The 21,365-nt window shown below is 41.3% G+C and overlaps 2 protein-coding genes across 2 annotated transcripts; both read right to left on the bottom strand.

The window, feature by feature from the left end:
• Window positions 1-6,180: 6,180 nt before the first annotated feature.
• On the bottom strand, window positions 6,181-12,609 carry LOC109778366 (obg-like ATPase 1). Its single transcript, XM_020336921.4, has 12 exons — window positions 12,319-12,609; window positions 11,379-11,546; window positions 11,180-11,303; window positions 10,743-10,834; window positions 10,559-10,657; window positions 10,293-10,406; window positions 9,074-9,138; window positions 7,972-8,088; window positions 7,741-7,816; window positions 7,179-7,271; window positions 6,718-6,768; window positions 6,181-6,616 (listed from the first exon to the last, which is right to left on the bottom strand). The coding sequence occupies exons 1-12, from the start codon at window positions 12,403-12,405 to the stop codon at window positions 6,518-6,520; spliced, it is 1,185 nt and encodes a 394-aa protein (XP_020192510.1). The 5' UTR covers window positions 12,406-12,609; the 3' UTR covers window positions 6,181-6,517.
• A 1,690-nt stretch (window positions 12,610-14,299) lies between these two features.
• Window positions 14,300-20,916, bottom strand: LOC109778367 (obg-like ATPase 1). The gene is made up of 12 exons (XM_020336922.3): window positions 20,665-20,916; window positions 19,726-19,893; window positions 19,509-19,632; window positions 19,045-19,136; window positions 18,855-18,953; window positions 18,587-18,700; window positions 17,305-17,369; window positions 16,248-16,364; window positions 15,971-16,046; window positions 15,095-15,187; window positions 14,815-14,865; window positions 14,300-14,703 (listed from the first exon to the last, which is right to left on the bottom strand). Exons 1-12 carry the CDS (start codon window positions 20,749-20,751, stop codon window positions 14,605-14,607), a joined length of 1,185 nt encoding a protein of 394 aa, XP_020192511.1. The 5' UTR covers window positions 20,752-20,916; the 3' UTR covers window positions 14,300-14,604.
• Between the last annotated feature and the right edge of the window lie 449 nt (window positions 20,917-21,365).

Raw genomic sequence — 21,365 nt, 5'->3', positions numbered from 1 at the left:
ACAAGTACACTTACGAAATCACCCAAAAAAACACTCATGAACATACACACCATCTCTCTTTGGGTTTGTCTCTGTCTCTCTCACACACACACCCCCACGTAGGTGGGGCACACGCACGAAGAGAAGTGGTGCACGCACGACGCACGTACTCACGTCTCGCTCCCAACAACACCCGTGCAGGTACACGATGGAGCTCATTTTTGTATGGAAAGGCAGCCTACGTGATAATTTAACGCGTGTAGCGGTTGTTCACTTTATGGAGGGTCATGTACCACGAAACAAAGTGTGACTTGACGTGTTATTTTTAAATAAAATTTTATTCCTCAATAGCACGTACTCCTACAAAATATAAAATGATTTGTATATATCAAGAAAAAAGAAATAGACAGGAGCCTCAATGCTTGCTTGGTGGGGTTGGTTGGTCTAACTAAAACACGTTAGACTTGAGACAAACCCAAAATTTCAATTATTTAAATCAGAGGTAGTTTTTTATATTGCAGACATGGATACTTTTTTCAATAAACTTGATCAACATTCATGAAGATTGACTTAAAAAATACAATGTGCACCAAGCAAAATTTAGAACTCGATACTAAGATAGTATGAACCCTAAGATATGTTTCACCTAAGCGCCACAATTAATCAGTGGAGGCATGTGATTTTGTCTCTTTTTTCCTCTCATGGACGGGGAGGTACTTGAAGCAGCACAAAGTTTGTGGAGGAGCAACTCCACCTTGCTGCTACAATGTGTACAGCACAAGTGTTGAAGGAACAGTTTCAACGTGCTGCGCTAGATATCGCTCTAGAGGCGAATGTAGGTTGATAGGGCAGCAAGAGTTCAATCCAGAACTCCTAGGGCACAAGATCTACTCCAAGATCTTAGATAAGAACAACAAGTTCTATTATAGGTAGGGGTACATAGTCTGCCTCCAAAGTAGAGGCGAGGACCTCTATTTATAGGGCTTTGGGAAGCCTTCACATACTTCTACTTATAGCTGGAATACTCAAGAAAACATTATGTAAGTTTCACCATTCTACTCATAGCTACTCACAACTAGAAGACTCTAGAAAACAGTAGGTAGGATAGAAAAGAAAAGGAAAGAAATACTACACTAGAGTGGAAGCATCTAGAAGTAGCCAAACAGATCTGGCATGTGTTTTCTTTCTTCTCATCTAGTGTTCCTCATCATTCTCCCCTGGTTGTTTGGAACTCGCCCTCGAGTTATCTTCATAGAGCGCTTCTTCTGGATGGTAGAGAGTCAAGTCCGCAACATTGAAAGTGTTGGAGATACCCATGTCACTTGGAAGATCTATCACATAAGCATTATCATTTATCTTCCTCATGATAGAGAAGGGCTCATACCTTCGCTGCCTAAGTTTCCCTTTAACACCTAAAGGCAGCCTCTCTTTTTGGAGGTAGACCATCACCTTATCACCGACTTGGAATGTTTTTGGCCTCTTTTTGCAATCAGCAAGTTGTTTATATTTCTGATTTTGTGCTTCCAAAGCGCCGCGAATCTCTTCAAATAACTCGGTGTAATTATCAGCAAAGGACAATGCTGATTTTGAGTTTCCCCTTGATGGCAGCTTCACCAGGTCCACCACATGTGTTGGAACTTTAGTGTAGACAATGGAAAAAGGGCTCCTTCCTGTGGATCTATGCTTGGAGTTATTGTAGGAGAATTCTGCAAGAGATAAAGCCAAATCCCATTGCCCCTTTCTTTCTCCACAAATGCAACGGATCAGATTACCCAAAAACTTGTTCACCACTTCCGTTTGTCCATCTGTTTGTGGATGAGCAGTGCTAGAAAATTTCAATTCAGTGTTGAATTGCTTCCACAAAGTGAGCCAAAATGCAGCAAGAAACTTGCTATCACGGTCTGAGACAATGGACCTTGGAACTCCATGAAGTCTGACCACTTCTCGAAAGAATAGGTTTGCCACATGATGAGCATCCGTTGTCTTGCGGCATGGGATGAAATGAGCCATCTTAGAGAATCTATCCACGACCACAAATACAGCATCACTTCCTCGTCTTGTTCTTGGCAAGCCCAAGACGAAGTCCATAGAAATGTCCTCCCATGGAGCAACAGGAACAGGCAAAGGCATGTATAACCCTGTGTTCTGGACTTGGCCTTTGCAGGTCTGACATACGGGGCACCGTTGAACGAACTTTCCAGCATCTCTCTTTAGTTGTGGCCAAAAGTAGCGAGCTTCCAGGTTAGCGATAGTCTTGTCCCGTCCAACATGGCCACTAAGATCACTTGAATGGAGCTCTCTAACCAGCTTGTCACGTAGAGAACTTCTTGGAATGCACAATCGATCATTTTTGAAGAGATATCCATCTTGCATCAAATAGTCATCACCTAATGGTTGGCCCCTTGCGTGCTTTACCCAAACATGGCCAAAGTCTTCGTCACCCTCATACAACTCCTTTATTTGACCCATGCCCGGAAGTTCAGCTTCAAAAGAAGTCAAGAGGCATGCACGACGACTCAAAGCATCGGCCACTCTGTTAGTTATTCCAGATTTATGCACGATGAGATAGTTAAACCTCTCAAGATATGCTTCCCATCTTGCTAGCATGCGGTCAACATGCTTTTGATTTCTAAAATGCTTCAAGGATTGATGGTCGCTATAAACAATGAACTCTTTAGGCAGCAAATAGACTTCCCAAGTTTTCAACGCTCTGAAAACGGCGTATAATTCTTGCTGATAGGTACTCCATTTCTGTCTAGCTTCACTTAACTTCTCACTAAAGAAAGCAATGGGCTTCCTTTCTTGAGATAGGATAGCTCCAATGCCTACTCCACTTGCATCACACTCCAACTCAAAAGTCTTGTTGAAATCAGGTAGTACCAAGACAGGAGCTTGTGATAGCTTTTGTTTAATCTCATTGAAGCTAGCTTCAGCTGCTTCTGCCCATTGGAACTTTCCTTTCTTCAAACACTCGGTAATTGGTGCCATGATAGTGCTGAAATTCTTAACAAATCGCCTATAGAAAGTTGCAAGGCCATCAAAGCTTCTTACCTCAGAAATGGTCTTAGGAGTTGGCCATTCTCGGATTGCTTCAACCTTAGAATCATCAACACGAATGCCGTCACATGTTATGACGAATCCTAGGAAAAGAAGTTGTGTTTGCAGGAAAACACATTTCTTCAAGTTGACGTAGAGCTCATTTTCCCTTAGTACTTCTAGCACCTTCCGAATGTGATCAAAGTGTTCATCCTCATCCTTGCTATAGATCAAGATGTCATCGAAATAGACCACAACAAAGTGGGATAAGAAGGGTCTAAGGACTTGATTCATTAAGTGCATAAAGGTACTTGGTGCATTTGAGAGTCCAAATGGCATGACTAGCCATTCAAACAACCCTTCCTTTGTCTTGAAGGCGGTCTTCCATTCATCCCCAGGTCTTATACGGATTTGATGATATCCACTTCTTAAATCTAGCTTTGTGAACACTCTTGCTCCACTAAGCTGATCCAACATATCATCCAGACGGGGAATAGGGAACCTATACCTTACGCTGATCTTGTTAACGGCTCTACTGTCCGTACACATGCGCCAAGATCCATCTTTCTTTGGCGCGAGTAGGGCTGGTACAGCACATGGGCTAATACTTTCTCGAATGTGCCCCTTTTGCAACAATTCCTCCATTTTCTCCTTCAATATATCATGCTCCTTTGGGCTCATTCGATAGTGTGGAAGATTAGGAAGACTTGCTCCCGGAATTAAGTCAATTCTATGTTGAATTCCTCTCATCAGTGGCAAGCCATGTGGCTCCCCAAGTATGTTCTGAAATTCTGCCAATAAACCACGTACCTTTGCTGGAATTTCAACAGTCAGGTGCTCTTCTCCCTTTACAACAAGTGCAGCACACAAATCTGCCTCCTTCAAGTCTTCCATAACTCATGAGAGGTATGGGAGATAGTTAACATAGTTTTCCCCTCCTCCTTAGAGGTATTACCTTCGGGTTTGTTTGGTAAGATAATGATCCTTCTCTTGTTCCAAATGAAAGAGTAAGAATTTTCCTTGCCCTTGTGTGTAGTATCCACATCAAATTGCCAAGGCCTCCCAAGAAGAACATGGCTGGCATCCATGTCAACCACATCACACAACACATTTGAGCGATAATGCTTACCCAAAGAAAGTGGCAGGTTGCATTGTTTGGTGATCCTCATATTCACTCCTTTCTTGATCCATCCAATAGTGTAGGGATTTGGATGATCATGGGTTTCAAGCTTTAAATGGTCCACCAACTTCTGGGAGATAAGATTCTCGCAGCTGCAACTATCAATCACTAGTTTGCATACCTTGCCATTCACCGTGCATTTGCTCTCAAATATTTTCTTCCGTTGTGTGTCATCGAGTTGTGGTGTGGAACATAGGACACGCTGGATCACACATACCACCTCTTCACCTTCTTCTTGACAAACCTCTTGTCCGTCTACATCTTCAGATTCGTATTCTTCCTCATCGCTTTCACCATCATGGATAGTCGTGTTAACAAATTTCCTTAGTAGGCAGCCACTGGATATGTGTCCCTCTTTACCACATTTATAGCACTTTGGGCCTTCATTTGCCTTACCCTTGCCTTAGTTTGCTTCGGGATGGGCTGTTTTGTCTTTGGTGGAGTGGTATTTTCTTCCACTCTATTAGGTTGGCTCCTAGATGAGCCTTCGGTATGAGGATATGGAGGATATGGAGCCTTAGTTGTCTTTCTCATCCTCACAAACCTCTCTGCCTTTAAGGCTAGAGCTTGTGCTTGATCAACGGACCAGATTTGTTGCATCATCAATCGATCTTGAATAGCATCATTGAGACCATTGATGTACCTTGCAACTTGTTGCTCTTCAGTTTCAGCAAGGTTGCACCTCACTTGTAGCCTTAGAAACTCCTCCGTGTAATCTGAAACAGTCCTATTTCCTTGAGCACAATTTTGAAATTGGATAAATAGGATCTGGTCATAATCAGCGGGCAAAAATCTCCCTTTCAAGAGGCCTTTCATTTGTCGCCAAGTTCTAACACGAGGTTCTCCTCTGAGCCTGCGCTCCTCTTGAACGCGATGCCACCATGCACCGGCTCCTCCTTTCAGCTTGTATGCGACCAAAGGAACTCTACGATCTTCCGGAACCTCCATGACCTCAAAGAAAGTCTCCACTTCATATAACCAATCTAGGCACCCTTCAATATCAACATTTCCATTAAAAGTTGGGATCTCAGCTTTCACCTTGTATGTATCTCTCGCATATGTAGAGTTGGGTACTCTCCGATATGCGTAGAGATCTGCTTCTTCAAGGGCATCATCATATTCTTCACCTTCAGAAACTTCAACATAAATTGGCCTTCTTGAAGCACGTTGAACAACATGTTGTCGTGGCGGTCTTGCTCCAAGATTACCTCTCCTTCTTCCTTGATGAACATCTTCCTCTTCTTTAGATGAATCTCCTTCATTGGTAGTAGGGGGGACACCCTTTCTTATCATCTCAACCAGCTGACCAAATCTCCGATTAAGATCTTCACGCAGCTCTTTGATTTGTTGTTCCGCAGCATCCATCCTCTTCTCCAATTGCTCCATTGCTTGCTGCAACTTACTCTCGAAGAGGACAACAAGAACTAGTATGGGTCAACGAGGCTCTGATACCACCTGAAGCAGCACAAAGTTTGTGGAGGAGCAACTCCACCTTGCTGCTACAATGTGTACAGCACAAGTGTTGAAGGAACAGCTTCAACGTGCTGCGCTAGATGTCGCTATAGAGGCGAATGTAGGTTGATAGGGCAGCAAGAGTTCAATCCAGAACTCCTAGGGCACAAGATCTACTCCAAGATCTTAGATAAGAACAACAAGTTCTATTATAGGTAGGGGTACATAGTCTGCCTCCAAAGTAGAGGCGAGGACCTCTATTTATAGGGCTTTGGGAAGCCTTCACATACTTCTACTTATAGCTGGAATACTCTAGAAAACATTATGTAAGTTTCACCATTCTACTCATAGCTACTCACAACTAGAAGACTCTAGAAAACAGTAGGTAGGATAGAAAAGAAAAGGAAAGAAATACTACACTAGAGTGAAAGCATCTAGAAGTAGCCAAACAGATCTGGCATGTGTTTTCTTTCTTCTCATCTAGTGTTCCTCATCAGTACTCAATCAATTTAAGAGACAATATATCCAAAAAGTAATCAACGTAATTTTCTTCATAAAAATTATGGAACTACACATGCAACAACAAACGGTAGAATTGCATAACAAAGAACTTTGCATCCTAATTACGACAAACTTGTCCCGTCACAAAGTTACAACTTCCAGTTTTCTAATAGAGGCCTCAAACATCGTTCAGGTGTACAGTTGGCCGTTGGCACACATGACTTCATAACATCGAGGAGTACTTTCAAAAGCAGAGCGAATGAAAATTTATATATAGCCTCCCCGCAGTCTGCAATCCGTACTGATAGTACCTGGCTACTTGCAAGTGAACTCAAAAATGCAAAAATACACGACCCTGTGATGAATTTATCACTTCTTTCCGCCTCCAGAAACATTGAACTTGAAGAAGATGATGTCTCCATCCTGCACCACGTACGTCTTCCCTTCCTGCCTGTACTTCCCAGCAGCCTGCAATCCATGGCAAACGGTTGCGTAACTCATAACGTTGAGTTTAAAGATCAAAAGTAAGGCAACTGATACAGATCTAACATAGACGAGTGTGTGCACACCTTCACAGCAGATTCACTGCCCAGCTCTTTTAGATCTTCAAACTTCATTACCTGATCAAAAAAAGTAAATTTATATATATGAACTATCAAGGTTCCAAATGTGCATACAGTCAAGTAAACAATGCCATAGTACCGGCCATAACAGCGTGCATTTCCAATTTTAAAGCAAAAGTACCAAAATATTATGAAAGAAAAAAGGAATGTCGTTTATCATTTTGAACACCGCAAACAGAAATACATCAAGTTAACATAATGAAAGGAGCTTCAGTAAACATCAAGATTTGAAAGAAAAAAAAACAAGCATGCCTAAGCATCAATGTACCTTGGGGACAACACTTTGGCATAATGAAGTGCAAATAGTAAGAATAGCAACAGTTAAACTACACAGTCAACAAAGAATGCCACAGTTCAATTATTCCAAATGAAGGAATTGTGTCTAGCTATTTCAGAAAGGACTCTACCTCAGCACATATGAAGCCTCTTTCAAAATCAGTGTGAATTGCACCAGCAGCTTGCGGAGCTTTACTTTGACGTCTGATCTGCCAGCACTTCACCTGAAAAGAGAATTCAAGCTTGTAAGCCAGCAGAAAACTGTCAAATGTATTCAGAAACTCCTATTTGAAACTTAAAACATGAATAGACATCTAAACACTCTAATATATTCCTCCACGTTTAGAACATGAACAGCCAACAAGATGCAACTTTGACCATTATTGTTGATATGTTAGTAAAAAAAAGAATTATTTAGAAAAAAAGGATGTTATTTTCATTTGTCAAATCTCACTAAATTCTTTACATACTGATTATGAATGTTATATAAGCTTGATTGCACCCCTTATTTTGGAGCAGAGGCAATAACGAATGAATACTGATATACAAAGAACAAGCACATGAATTTTGCACACCAAAACTGTAACAGACTGCTGTTGGACCACCATTTTAGCAAAATAAAGTAAAACATGGCTTACACAACACACATAGTACTAGCACAAAGTAAGCACAATGTAAACATATGAAATGTACCTCGCCGTGACCAGCAGTGAAGAAGTATATGAGATGAATTGCTGCAAAACCAGTCTTGATGATTTTGGGGATCAAACTGTTCACAGTGGTGAAAGATTTAGTATAAATAAATTAAATAGAAAAGGTTGGGCAAGATGCAGAGAGAAATTGTAATGCATGTTACAAATAAATAAACTTGATTGCTATCTTAATTGTGGTAATCAACTCGGCCATAATTATGTTATGACTTGCCTTGTCGTTTGGTTTTCGGTGCAATATTTAGCAGCTTCATCTTCTGGCATATCCACTAGTTTCTGTTCGAAGGCACAGCTGAAAGGAATAATAGTTTCACCACCATGCTCTTTCACCCTGAATAAGAAATAGTTAGATATTAGCTAATATTCCAATAGGCAATAGCCCCTTCTCATAGGAAATTATGCATATTAGGTTTATGCTAATCAAACACAACATAATCAGATTTAATCAAAATCACAACCACATGAACTTCATATAATCAATTTCTTACTGTGGACAAGAGCCTACAACCATCAGGCCTTCTTTTGTCTCATGGGTTTTTCTCAGTATCATCATGGTGGGTCGGTTCTAGGACTGAGACGGTGAGTACCAGGGGTGAGAGTGAGAAGGTTGAGGATGGTGATTAGATCTTTACTGAACTTCTCGTTCAATGCTTAATTGATATGGTGGTGTGTGTGTATATATAGCAGATATATATACCTGCCTAACTAAAAGAAGTTCGGTAAAGATCAAATATATTTACCTTCCTAACTAAACTGATCTCTTTTCCTAACTGAACAGATATACTACTTTGTAGACCTACTGCACTTATCTTGTTCAAGTGGGTACAGTTCACGTGAATAGTAATTCCTGCTTAGTGCTGACAGATACCATGTGGGTACTGTCCACATGAATAGTGCTCCTTAGTGCTGAGTGCTGACACATACCACTGGGACCTGGTCCACTGCCTAAGACAATTGCTGGTATTCATATGTAAGAGATCCATAAATTTTGTGAGATTCTACCCTCAAATACAGTAATCAACAAGTCCAAGCATAAACACTGGTTCTCTCTGTGATAACATTTTTTCAATAATAAACCCAATGTGTTTTAAACCAGACAGCTGCTCTACTCAACAAGCAAGTTGGAACAAATATCATATACAACCAGATATAATGGTGGGAACTTGAAACGATTTAGCTTCAAAATGAACAAATTAGGCTGTACATGAACAGAAGTTCCACAGAAAATTAGCATTCGCAGTTTGAAATGCATGTCGTAGAGCATGAGTTTATCTGTAATTCTGCAATAGCCATTAGACTTGGGGTAGAAATAGTACCAAGCATGTATCTTTGGTAGAAACTTGTTCTTTTTTCTCAGGTAGTCCTTTTCACTCATGTTCACCTGCACAAAGTAACATACTAGACTAATCAATACAGCTACATTTTACTTTCAAAAAGGATGGTTAGGCCTTTTAGAAGCCATATAAAAGAGAAGGCGCTTTTCTGTTTCAACTACTGATAAAAGTAAGGTCAAATCTAAGGATTAACCCAGTAAATGAGCTACAGTTATAGCAGAGCGATTAATGTCCATTTGGCATGATTACTCAAGCTGAACGTGGGATAATTCCAGATATCAAAGAGATATTTTCTCTTGCTGCTAATATAAATATAATTTCAAGTGATGTATGCGCAGCAGCTATTAGTTATATGTACCATCATATAACGAGTACATCAGTAGGTTTTTCAAGTAGAGAATTTATGCTTCCCATTTCATTTCCCTCTCCAACAGGTGAGCAATAATCATATGAAAGTGAAAAGTAATATCTAATCTTCATAAACCCTTCTACAGCACACCATCCCTATATTCCTATTAGGGACCCTGATGTGCCTTTTGGGTCCAAAAAAAAGTAAGAATCCATATGGAAACATCATATATCTTGGGATTTCCTTACTTCACTAGTTCACTTAAACTCTAATGACACTTCTTGCATACTTTGCTTTGGTTCTTGCTCACGCATGGAAGTGCAACTTTAACAATTGCTTCAACTATTACAGACTTGCAGTGCCTTACAGTGGAGTGGAATAAAACTGGCATATGGAACTAAAAAGGTTCCCCTATTCTACTGCTATAGCAAGAAGCATGCAATAGTTTTTTCTAGTTATGTTTCCTGTGATCAGATAAAACTCAGTTAATTGTCTACAGAGCATGCACTTATTGCTAATCATACAAATGCCAAGAGTATGGCGTATCGATTACCAGTCGCCCGTCGGTTCTGTAATGGCTCAAAATAAATGTTGGAAAGCAGAAGTAGACAGACAGCAACAACAAAACAGAGGGGAAAACAAAGCTGGGTTAATGTAACATTGATTGAAATTCCGGACTAAATATGGGATGCCACTAAATTATAGATGGAAATGCTGGTAAAGAAGTTCAAGCAACAAGCATGTAACTATAATTAATCAAATGATGTCATTGCTAATAAAAAGTTCAAACAACAAGCCTGTACATATTAATCAAATGAGACCATTCTTCCAATCCAAATAAGTAAAAATTACCAAATAAACAACTGGCTTAGCAGTAAGCAGCTGAAAGGTATTCAAGATCTCAATTTCAGCAGCTTTCCATTCTCCTAAACGTAGGTCTTTCCCGTCTTGAAGATGTGTCATGATCTGTTATAAGGGAAAGTTGAAACTAAATTACCGATTAATCATTTAATCTACCGACAAAAGTTGAAACTAAATTTCAATAGTTCATGAGATCTAACTGATTGATAGAAATGAAGCAAAAGTGCAAAACTGCAGAGCTGTAAAACATGCCCTACCCTCTGACATAATTCATGGTCTATCTTAAGTTGCTTGTCATTGCTCCTCTTCATTGCCTTCTCAAGGTCATCAATTTTAGCCTGCACAAACTCTATATCCTACAGAAATGCAACAGAACCTTGTTACAACTAGGTTAACAACTGGTTAAGTTGACAAACAAATCAAGCAGAACTCAAACGAAACCTTGAGCCTCAGTTCTTGAGTAATAGTTTCCAAATCACGAACAGGATCAACTGTATCATCAATATGGGTGATTTCCGTGTCTTCAAATGCTCCTAAAAATCATACCATACTATCAGTTACAGATACAGCAAAAGATTCTAATACATGAACACCTAGCGCGTAATTGGTTTGGTGCCAAAAATTGGCATATTGGCCACTAATTGGTGGGTTACCAAGTTTTTTCTTGTCTATGAAACATAAAGTTGCCAATATTTGGCAAGTCTTGGTATTGCCAATGTTTGGCAATGCCAACATTTGGCTAGTCTTCTCATTTAGGTCTCCAGCAAGACATCCAAAATTTATCACTTTTAACATATACTCAAAACATAACCAAGGGAACTTTATTAAGAAGCATAATACAATAGTTGAATTATAAACATTTTACAATAGAGACATACTCAAGACATGAAAGATTCCATCAACAGCACGTATATGGGATAAGAAGGCATTGCCCAGACCCTCCCCTGCACTTGCTCCTCTAACAAGCCCGGCTATGTCGTTGATTTCCAGATATGCAGCCACCTGCAGAGAATAACAAGAGTCACTATACATCTGAAACATAAGCCTAGAAGTGTAAAGCAGAGAAAAGAAACAAACCTCACTCTTTGGCTTGAAAAGTTGGCAAAGATAGTCAAATCGCTCATCCGGAACATGTACCCGTGCCTCATTTGGTTCAATGGTACAGAATGGGAAGTTCTCAGCTGGGATGGACAACTTTGTTACTATGTTGAAGAAAGTTGATTTGCCAACATTGGGTAACCCAACCTGCATGAAACATCAATAGTAAACAGCGTATCTCCTCGTATTACTCTACTTGGCTACAGCAGAGAAAGTGATGCGCCAATTAACACTCAACAGAAGAGTAGTCCATTATGATTTATAAAATCCGATACTGAATAGAGAATATAAGGCAAGTACTGTCAAACACCATCAAAGCAACTAGAAGCTCTGCAGTGGCAACTCATGAAGCTTGTTGAACAGCAGTCTATAGTAACATGACAATTGTGTCCAAGCAAACCGAGTTACATACATAAAACTATAACGCGTCCTACTCCTACTAGCATGTAGCGACTCAGATTTAAGCAGGGATAACATTTCATATGTTACTATTTCACAGAGAGCAAAGAGATCTATTCTAGAAGTAGTCAAGTAAACGGAGCGCATTTTGAGCCTGACTTGGGATACAGATCCGACACTAGAACAGTTCCCACAATATGTTTCCCCAACTAGCCACCATGCGGCCCACTGAAACATATAAACTTGAACAACAAAATCACGGAATCCATGAGACCCGCACCAGGTTACAAGCCACGAGCTAACCACCAGCGATTCCGAACTTCGCCGGTGCGGACCAAGCGAACTCCAAAGCCCTATTACACAAAGCCAACCGCAACAGGGACATCACATGCTCTCCTGTCGATCCGATCAACCGCCACCGCACCCACCAAGTAACGCAGCCATGAAACCCCTGCGAGCACTCCCTAACGCGAGAGAACGTGGGGAATCCGCGGGAGGGGGGAAGAAGAGGGGGGCGTACGATTCCGATCTTGAGGTGGGAGGAGAAGCGGCCGAGGATGGGGCGCTCCGCCGGCTCGCCGTCCTTCTTCGACGCCTTGGGCGGCATCGGGCTCGGCTCCGCTGCGGCGGCGGGGTGTGCTGGGGAGGAACCCGCCTATGCAACCAGTCAGACCAAGCAGCTTCTACTCTGTCAACGAGCATGAAAGAGCTGGGCCTGTGCCGAACAAGCGCCGGAACGGACTACCCATCTCGTGTCATCATCACCACGAAGGCCCACCTCAGCAGATCTGACTTCAGAAAGAACGAGTGAACACGCCGAATAAAACCGACTACCAAAACTCAATCGCAACTCACCCGAAGCCGCCACCGTTGCCACGCGAAGCCGCGCACAACCAGCCACATCGTCGGAGGGACACCTACCGACCGCATTGTCGTGAGCGTCTAGCACATGAAGGGCGTGAAGGGAATCGAGAGGTCTCTTCAAGACGATGCTCTGAAGAGGGAAGCGACGATGCCAACATCGTGACCCGACCCAACTGGGCCTTAGGATTTTACCCGAAGAACTGAATCTGAGGGTGTGTCGGAGATCAGTGGCGGATCCAGGACCCAGGCCGGGGGGGGGGGGGGGGGCCTGGGCGTGAGGAATACACACTTCCTTCAGTATAGCATGAATGGCACTGGTAGCGTCACTGTAGATGCATTGTAGCTGGCCTAGGGCCCGGGGCTTAGCCCAATCCTGGGTCCACCCCTGTCGGAGATGAACTCCACATGGGCGCCTCCAAGGAGGTGAAATGACGCCCACGGACGTCGACGTCGCCGGTCGGCAAGAGCTCGGCAAGTTCACCGGGAGCACCGCCTAACACCAGATACCCATGCATCACACCTCCACTAGCCCACACACTCGCGTCATGACCATGCATGAGCCACCACAAATCTCATCGCCAGCCAAAAACCGGCCCAGCAGACTCCAGCGAACCGGATTTGCATGAGACCGACCAGATCTAGCGTCCCACCGCTGTTGCACCGCGCCTGCAGCCACGCGGACGACCTACGCGGGAATGACCTCTAGAAAGAGGGAAAAAGGGGGCGCCACCCCCACCCCGTCTCGCAGGGAAAGAGCAGTCGGGGCGGAGCTATGGAGTTCGTCGACAAAGTTGTCGCAGCTGCCACCTGCGGGAGACACCGCCATGGAGGTCGTCGAACCACCGCGGTGCATAGCCAACCGGACTTAACCCGGAGGCCTCCTTCGATAGGGATGAGGGGAGGAGGTGGGGATCGCAGGGAAAGATGGTTAGCTGTTTTCTTATAGAAGAACTCGTGAAGGTCTCATACACTTCAAAAGTCATTGTTGGGATATATTTTTTTGGGGCAAGACTCTGTCCCAAAATATAGTGAGTACTAGATTTTTTTTTCAATGCCAAAACTTGCAAGGTTTGAGCAAGTTCATAGAAAAAGTTATCAACATCTAGGATACCTAATCAATACCATAAGGTTCATCAATATATTTTCATATGGTCTCTCCATTCCAAAACAATCGAAGTCATAGATTTGTCATAAGTCAAACTTGGTTTAGTTTGACCAACTCTATAGAAAAATATGCTAAGATTTACAACACCAAATACTGATAATGTTGAAATATGATCTCATGAGACTAATTTGGTGTTCTACATGTTAATATTTGTTTCGATGGACTTGTTCAAACTAAAACAAGTTTGACTTGAGACAAACCCAGAACTTCAATTATTTGAATCGAAGGTAGTTTTTGATATTGCAGACATGGATACTTTTTTTAATAAACTTGATGAACGTTCATGAAGATTTACTATAAAAAAACAATGTGCACCAACTAAAATTTAGAGCTCAATACTAAGATATTATGAACCCTAAGATATGTTTCACTTGAGCGCCACATTTAATCAGTGCAGGCATGTGATTTTCTCTTTTTTTCCTCTCATGGACGGAGTTACTCAATCAATTTAAGAGGCAACATATCCAAAGGGTAATCAAAGTAATTTTCTTTGTAAAATATTAGTAAGAATTATGGAACTACACATGCAACAACGGTAGAATTGCATAACAAAGAACTTTGCATCCTAATTAAGACAGTTGTCCAGTCACACGTTACAACTTCCAGTTTTCCGATATAGCAGAGCAGTTCTAGCTCACGAATGAAAATTTATATTTTTCATCCCTTCCAGTTGGTGCTTATAGCTTCCCCGCACAGTCTGCAATCAGTACTGATAGTACCTGGCTACTTGCAAGTGAACCCAAAAATGCTAAAATACACGACCCTGTGATGAATTCATCACTTCTTTCCGCCTCCAGAAACATTGAACTTGAAGAAGATGATGTCTCCATCCTGCACCACGTACGTCTTCCCTTCCTGCCTGTACTTCCCAGCAGCCTACAATCCATCAATGGCAAACGGTTGCGTAACTCATAACATTGAGTTTAAAGATCAAAAGTAAGGCAACTGATGATACAAATCATCTAGCATAGACGAGTTTGTGCACACCTTGACAGCAGATTCACTGCCCAGCTCTTTTAGATCTTCAAACTTCATTACCTGATCAAAAAGAGTAGATTTATATATAAGAATTATCAAGGAATACATCAAGTTAACATAATGAAAGAAGCTTCAGTAAACATCGAGATTTAAAAAAAAAGCAACAATTAACTACAAAGTGCAAATAGTAAGAACAGCAACAATTAACTACACTGTCAACTAAGAATGCCACAGTTCAATTTATTCCAAATAAAGATATTGTGTCTAGCTATTTCAGAAAGGACTCTACCTCAGCACATATGAAGCCTCTTTCAAAATCAGTGTGAATTGCACCAGCAGCTTGCGGAGCTTTGGATTGACGTCTGATCTGCCAGCACTTCACCTGAAAGGAGAATTCAAGCTTATAAGCTAGCAGAAAATTGTCAAATGTATTCACAAACTCCTACTTGAAACTTCAAACACGAATAGACATCTGAACAACCTAATACATTCCTCCCCGTTTAGAACATAACCAGACAACAAGATGCAACTTTGACCATTATTATTGATGTGTTAGTAAAAAAATAGAATTATGAAAAAAAATGATATTATTTCCATTTGTCAAATCTCATTAAATTCTTTACATACTCCCTCCTTTCCGGTTTATAAGGCTTATTTCAACTTTTTTGTTTTTCCAATTTAGAGGGCTTATCTCCATCTCATTTTTAGTTTCCAATGCGCATTAAATCTTTGCATGCAAGAATTAAAAAGGAACACACCAATGCATGCAATGTTCCTGCTCATCTAGTGGCCGAGTATGCATGCACTGCAATTAATCCAAATTAATGCATGCGTTTAATTGGGGTAGTTTTGTAAAGTACGAGATACATTCCTCCACTCACAAAATGCCTTGGTTGATGAGATTTGAGATTTGAGCCTTATAAACCGGAAAGGAGGGAGTATTGATTGTGGAAATTAGAAGTTTGATTGCGCCCCTTATTTTGGAGCAGAGGCAATAACCAATAAAGACTGATGATGTATAAAGAAACAAGCATGTGAATTTTGCACACCAAAAATGTAACAGGCTGATATAGTACCACCATTTTAGCAAAATGAAGTAAAATGTTGCTTATACAACACATATTACTGGCACAAAGTAAGCATAATGTAAACATATAAAATGTACCTCGTCGTGACCAGCTGTGAAGAAGTATATGAGATGAATTGCTGCAAAACCAGTCTTGATGATTTTGGGGATCAAACTGTTCACATTGGTGAAAGATTTAGTATAAATAAATTAAACAGAAAAAGTTGAGCAATACACAAAGAGAAGATGCAATGTATGTTATAAATAAATAAACTTGATTGCTAGTTTAGACTACAAAAACGTCTTATATTTCGGTACAGAAGTAGTATCTTAATTGTGGTAATCAACTCAGCCAAAATTATGCTACATGACTTGCCTTGCTGTCTGGTTTTCGGCGCAATATTTAGCAGCTTCATCTTCTGGCATATCCACTAGTTTCTGTTCGAAGGCACAGCTGAAAGGAATAATAGTCTCACCACCGTGATCTTTCACCCTGAATAAGAAATAGTTAGGTATTAGCTAATATTCCAATACCCCCTTGTAGGAAATTATGCATATTAGGTTTATGCTAATCAAACACAAAATCATCAGATTTAATCAAAATCACAACCATATGAACTACATATAATCAATTCCTTACTGCGGGCAAGAGCCTATAGCATACTTCAGAAAATACAATCAGTATCATGGTGGGTCGGTTCTAGGACTGAGACGGTGAGTACCAGGGGTGAGGGAGGGAAGTTCGAGGGTGGTGATCAGATCTTTACCGAACCTCTCGTTCAATGCTTAATTGATATGGTCGTGCCCCTATTATAGGAAAGACTCCAATTGATGCTGAAAGCATATATCACAACTTTCCTAATCAAAACAATATATTTATCTTCCAAACTAAACTGATCTCCTTTCCTAACTAAACAGATATACTTTGTAACTAAAAGACCTACTGTCCTTATCTTGTTCAAGTGGGTACAGTTCACGTGAATAGAAACTCCTGCGTAGTGCTGACAGTACTCCTTAGCACCGAGTGCTGACACATACCACTGGGACCTGACTCACTGCCAATGACATTTGCTGGTATTCATATGTAAGCGATCAAAAAATTGTGTGATATTCTACCCTCAAATACAGAAATCACCAAGTCCAAGCGTAAACATTGGTTCTCTCTGTGACAACAATTTTTCAATAATAAACCCAATGTGTTAAATCAGATAGCTTATGTACTCAACAAGCAACTTGGAACAGATATCATATACAACAAGATATAATGATGGAAACTTGAAACGATCTAGCTTCAAAATGACCTATCCTTTTACATCAATTAGACTATACATAAACAGAAGTTCCACAGAAAATCGGCATTCGCAGTTTGAACTGCATTCTGTATAGCATGAGTTCATCTGCTATAGCCATTAGACTTGGGGTAGAAACAATACCAAGCATGTATCTTTGGTAGAAACTTGTTCTTTTTCCTCAGGTAGTCCTTTTCACTCATGTTCACCTGCACAAAAAAGCATACTAGACTTAGAAGCCCTATAAAGAAAAGGTGAATTTCTGTTTCAACTACTGACAGAAGTAAGGTCAAATCAAAGGATTAACCCAGTAAATGAGCTAAAGTTAGCAGAGCGATTAATGTCCATTTCGCATGATTACTCAAGCTGAACGTGGGATAATTCCAGACATCAAGGACATATTTCCTCTTGCTGCTAATATAAATTTAGTTTCAAGTGATGCATGCACAGCAGCTATATGTACCATCATATAACGCGTAAATGAGTAGGTTCTCCAAGTAGGATTAATGCTTCCCATTTCATTTACATCTCCAACCGGTGAGTAATATCTAATCTTCACAAGCCCTTTCTACAGCACACGATCCCTATATTCCTATTAGGCATCCTGATGTGCCTTTTGAACCAAAAAAGGGAAGAATCCATATGGAAACATCATATATCTTGGGATTTTGGCACCTCTTGCATACTTTGGTTCTTGCTCACGCATGGAGGTGCAACTTTAACAATTGCTTCAACTATTACTCCCTCCGTTCCTAAATATAAGTCCTTTTAGAGATTTCAATAAGGACTACATATGGATGTATATAGACATATTTTAGAGTGCAGAGTCACTCATTTTGCTCCGTATGTAGCCCGCGTTGGAATCTCTAAAAAGACTTATATTTAGGAACGGAGGGAGTACAGAATTGCAGTGCCTTACAGTGGAATAAAACTGGCATGTGGAACTATAAAGGTTCCCCCACTCTAATGCAATACCAAGAAGCATGCAATAGTTTTTGTAGTTATGTTTCCAGTGATCAGACTAAAATCAGTTAATTGTCTACGGAGCATGCACTTCTTGCTAATTATACAAATACCAAGAGTATGGCAGATCGATTACCAGTCCCCAGTCAGTTCTGTAATGGTTCAAAATAAATGTTGGAAAGCAGAAGTAGACAGACAGCAATAACAAAACAGACAAAACAAGCAAAGCTGGGTTAATGTCACATTGATTGAACCCTAAAAAACATCACATTGGTTGAAATTCCGCATTAAATATGGGATGCCACTAAATTCTAGATGGCCATGCTGGTAAAGAAGTTCAAGCAACAAGCATGTAACTATAATTAATCAAATGATGTCATTGCTAATAAAAAGTTCAAGCAACAAAGCATGTACATATTAATCAGATGAGACCATTCTTCCAATCCAAATAAGTAAAAATTACCAAATAAACAACTGGCTTAGCAGTAAGCAGCTGAAAGGCATTCAAGATCTCAATTTCAGCAGCTTTCCATTCTCCTAAACGTACGTCTTTCCCGTCTTGGAGATGTGTCATGACCTGTTACAAGGGAAAGTTGAAACTAAATTACCGATCAATCTACCGAATAAAGAACGATATACCAGTAAAGAAATTCCAATTGTTCATGAGATCTAACTGATTGATAGAAATGAAACAGAAGTGCAAAACAGCAGAGCTGTAAAACATGCCCTACCCTCTGACATAATTCATGGTCTATCTTAAGTTGCTTGTCATTGCTCCTCTTCATTGACTTCTCAAGGTCATCAATTTTAGCCTGCACAAACTCTATATCCTACAGAAGGAAGTGCAACAGAAAACCTTGTTACAGCTAGGTTAACAGTTGTTTAAGTTGACGAACAAATCAAGCAAAACTCAAACAAAACCTTGAGCCTCAGTTCTTGACTAATAGTTTCCAAATCACGAACAGGATCAACTGTATCATCAATATGAGTGATTTCCGTGTCTTCGAATGCTCCTAAAATCATACCACACTATCAGTTACAGATACAGCAAAAGATTCTATCACATTAAAACCTAGAGCATAATTGGTTTGGTGCCAAAAATTGGCATGCCAATGTTTGGCATTGTGCCAAATATTGATTACTAATTAGTTGGTTACCAAGTTTTCTTGTCTATCAAACATAAAGTTGCCAATATTTGGCAAGTCTTGGTATTGCCAATATTTGCAATGCCAACATTTAGTCTTCTCAGTTAGATCTCCACCAAGATATCCAAATTTTTCACTTTTAACATACAGTATATAATACAGATAAGAATAGCCAAGGGAACTTTATTAAGAAGCATAATTCAATAGTTGAATCATAAACATTTTACAATAGAGACATACTCAAGACATGAAAGATTCCATCAACAGCACGTATATGGGATAAGAAGGCATTGCCCAGACCCTCCCCTGCACTTGCTCCTCTAACAAGCCCGGCTATGTCGTTGATTTCCAGATATGCAGCCACCTACAGAGAATAACAAGAGTCAATATAAATCTAAACATAAGCCAAGAAGCTGCAGATTACTGTAGAAGTGTAAAGCAGAGAAAAGAAACAAACCTCACTCTTTGGCTTGAAAAGTTGGCAAAGATAGTCAAATCGTTCGTCCGGAACATGTACCCGTGCCTCATTTGGTTCAATGGTACAGAATGGGAAGTTCTCAGCCGGGATGGACAACTTTGTTACTATGTTGAAGAAAGTTGATTTGCCAACATTGGGTAACCCAACCTGCATGAAACATCAATAGTAAACTTCATATCTCCTCTTATTCCTCTACTTGGCTACAGCAGAACAAGTAGTGCGCCAATCAACATTCAACAGAAGAGTAGTCCATTATGATTTATGATGAAATCTGAGATCGAATAAAGGATACAAGGGCAAGTACTGTTAAACACCATCAATGCAACTAGAGAAGTGCGGTAGTGGCAACTCATGAAACCTGTTGAATAGTACTACTAGTGCATAGTAACATGCTAATGGTGTCCAAGCAGACTGAATTACATAGATAAAACTACAATTCGTCCTCCTCCTATTAGCATGTAGCGACTTAAGATTTAAGCAGGGATAACATTTCATATGTTACACAGAGACAGCAAAGAGATCTATTCTAGAAGTAGTGAAGTAAATGGGGCGCATTCTGAGCCTGAATTGGGGTACAGATCCGACACTAGAACAGTTCCCGCGATATGTTTCCCCAACTCGCACCATGCGGCCCACCGAAACATATAAACTAGAACAACAAAATCATGGAATCCATGAGATCTGCACCAGGTTACAAGCCACGAGCTAACCACCAGCGATTCCGAACTTCGCCGGTGCGGACCAAGCGAACTCCAAGGCCCTATTACACTAAGCCGACCGCAACAGGGACATCACATGCTCTCCTGTCGATCCGATCAACCGCCACCGCGCCCACCAAGTAAGCAACCATGAAACCCCTGCGAGCACTCGCTAGAACGCGGGGAATCCGCGGGAGGGGGGAAGAAGAGGGGAGCGTACGATTCCGATCTTGAGGTGGGAGGAGAAGCGGCCGAGGATGGGGCGCTCCGCCGGCTCGGCGTCCTTCTTCGATGCCTTGGGCGGCATCGGGCTCGGCTCCGCTGCGGCGAGGTGGTGTGCTGGGGAGGAATCTGGGGATGGGCTAGCGTGTGTGGGAGAGAGAGGGAGAGAGATGTGGGCTGGACGGCTAGGGTTTTTGGTGGGAAGTGGTAGTTGCGGCGAGCTGAGAAGAACGGGGCACGGGTTTATCACGTGTAGGATGGGCTCAAACCTGGCCATATGGGTTGTGCCTCGCGGGCCGGCCCATGGGCTCGGAATTTCAGCCCGACATGTGACGGGCACGGCACGCGATTAAAAGGGTCGGGCAGGTCTTTGGCCCGCCATGGAACAAGGTCGAACCCAAAAGCCGAGCATTAAGGTCGGGCACAACACGACCCTTTTAGGTTGGCATGACAAGGTCCTGACCCAGCACGCGGCGGCACGTGAGGGATGCGGGAAAACAGGAGGGTCATCCAACAATGATAAAAAGAAGCACCTCTGCGATGTAAAAACCATCGTTTTAGGACACTTTGGGTCAAAAACAGGGCTCCACATGATGCAAAATTCTTTTGGGTAGCCCCAATTTTTGGCCCCAGCTGCTACATATTTGGAGTGTCGTACATGCTGCCGCATAACCAAAATATAGTCGTGCCAAAGCCAAT

This window comes from Aegilops tauschii, chromosome 3, assembly GCF_002575655.3.
Source record: "Aegilops tauschii subsp. strangulata cultivar AL8/78 chromosome 3, Aet v6.0, whole genome shotgun sequence".
In the NCBI taxonomy this organism is placed as follows: domain Eukaryota; kingdom Viridiplantae; phylum Streptophyta; class Magnoliopsida; order Poales; family Poaceae; genus Aegilops; species Aegilops tauschii.
This window is presented reverse-complemented; position numbering and strand designations above follow the sequence as displayed.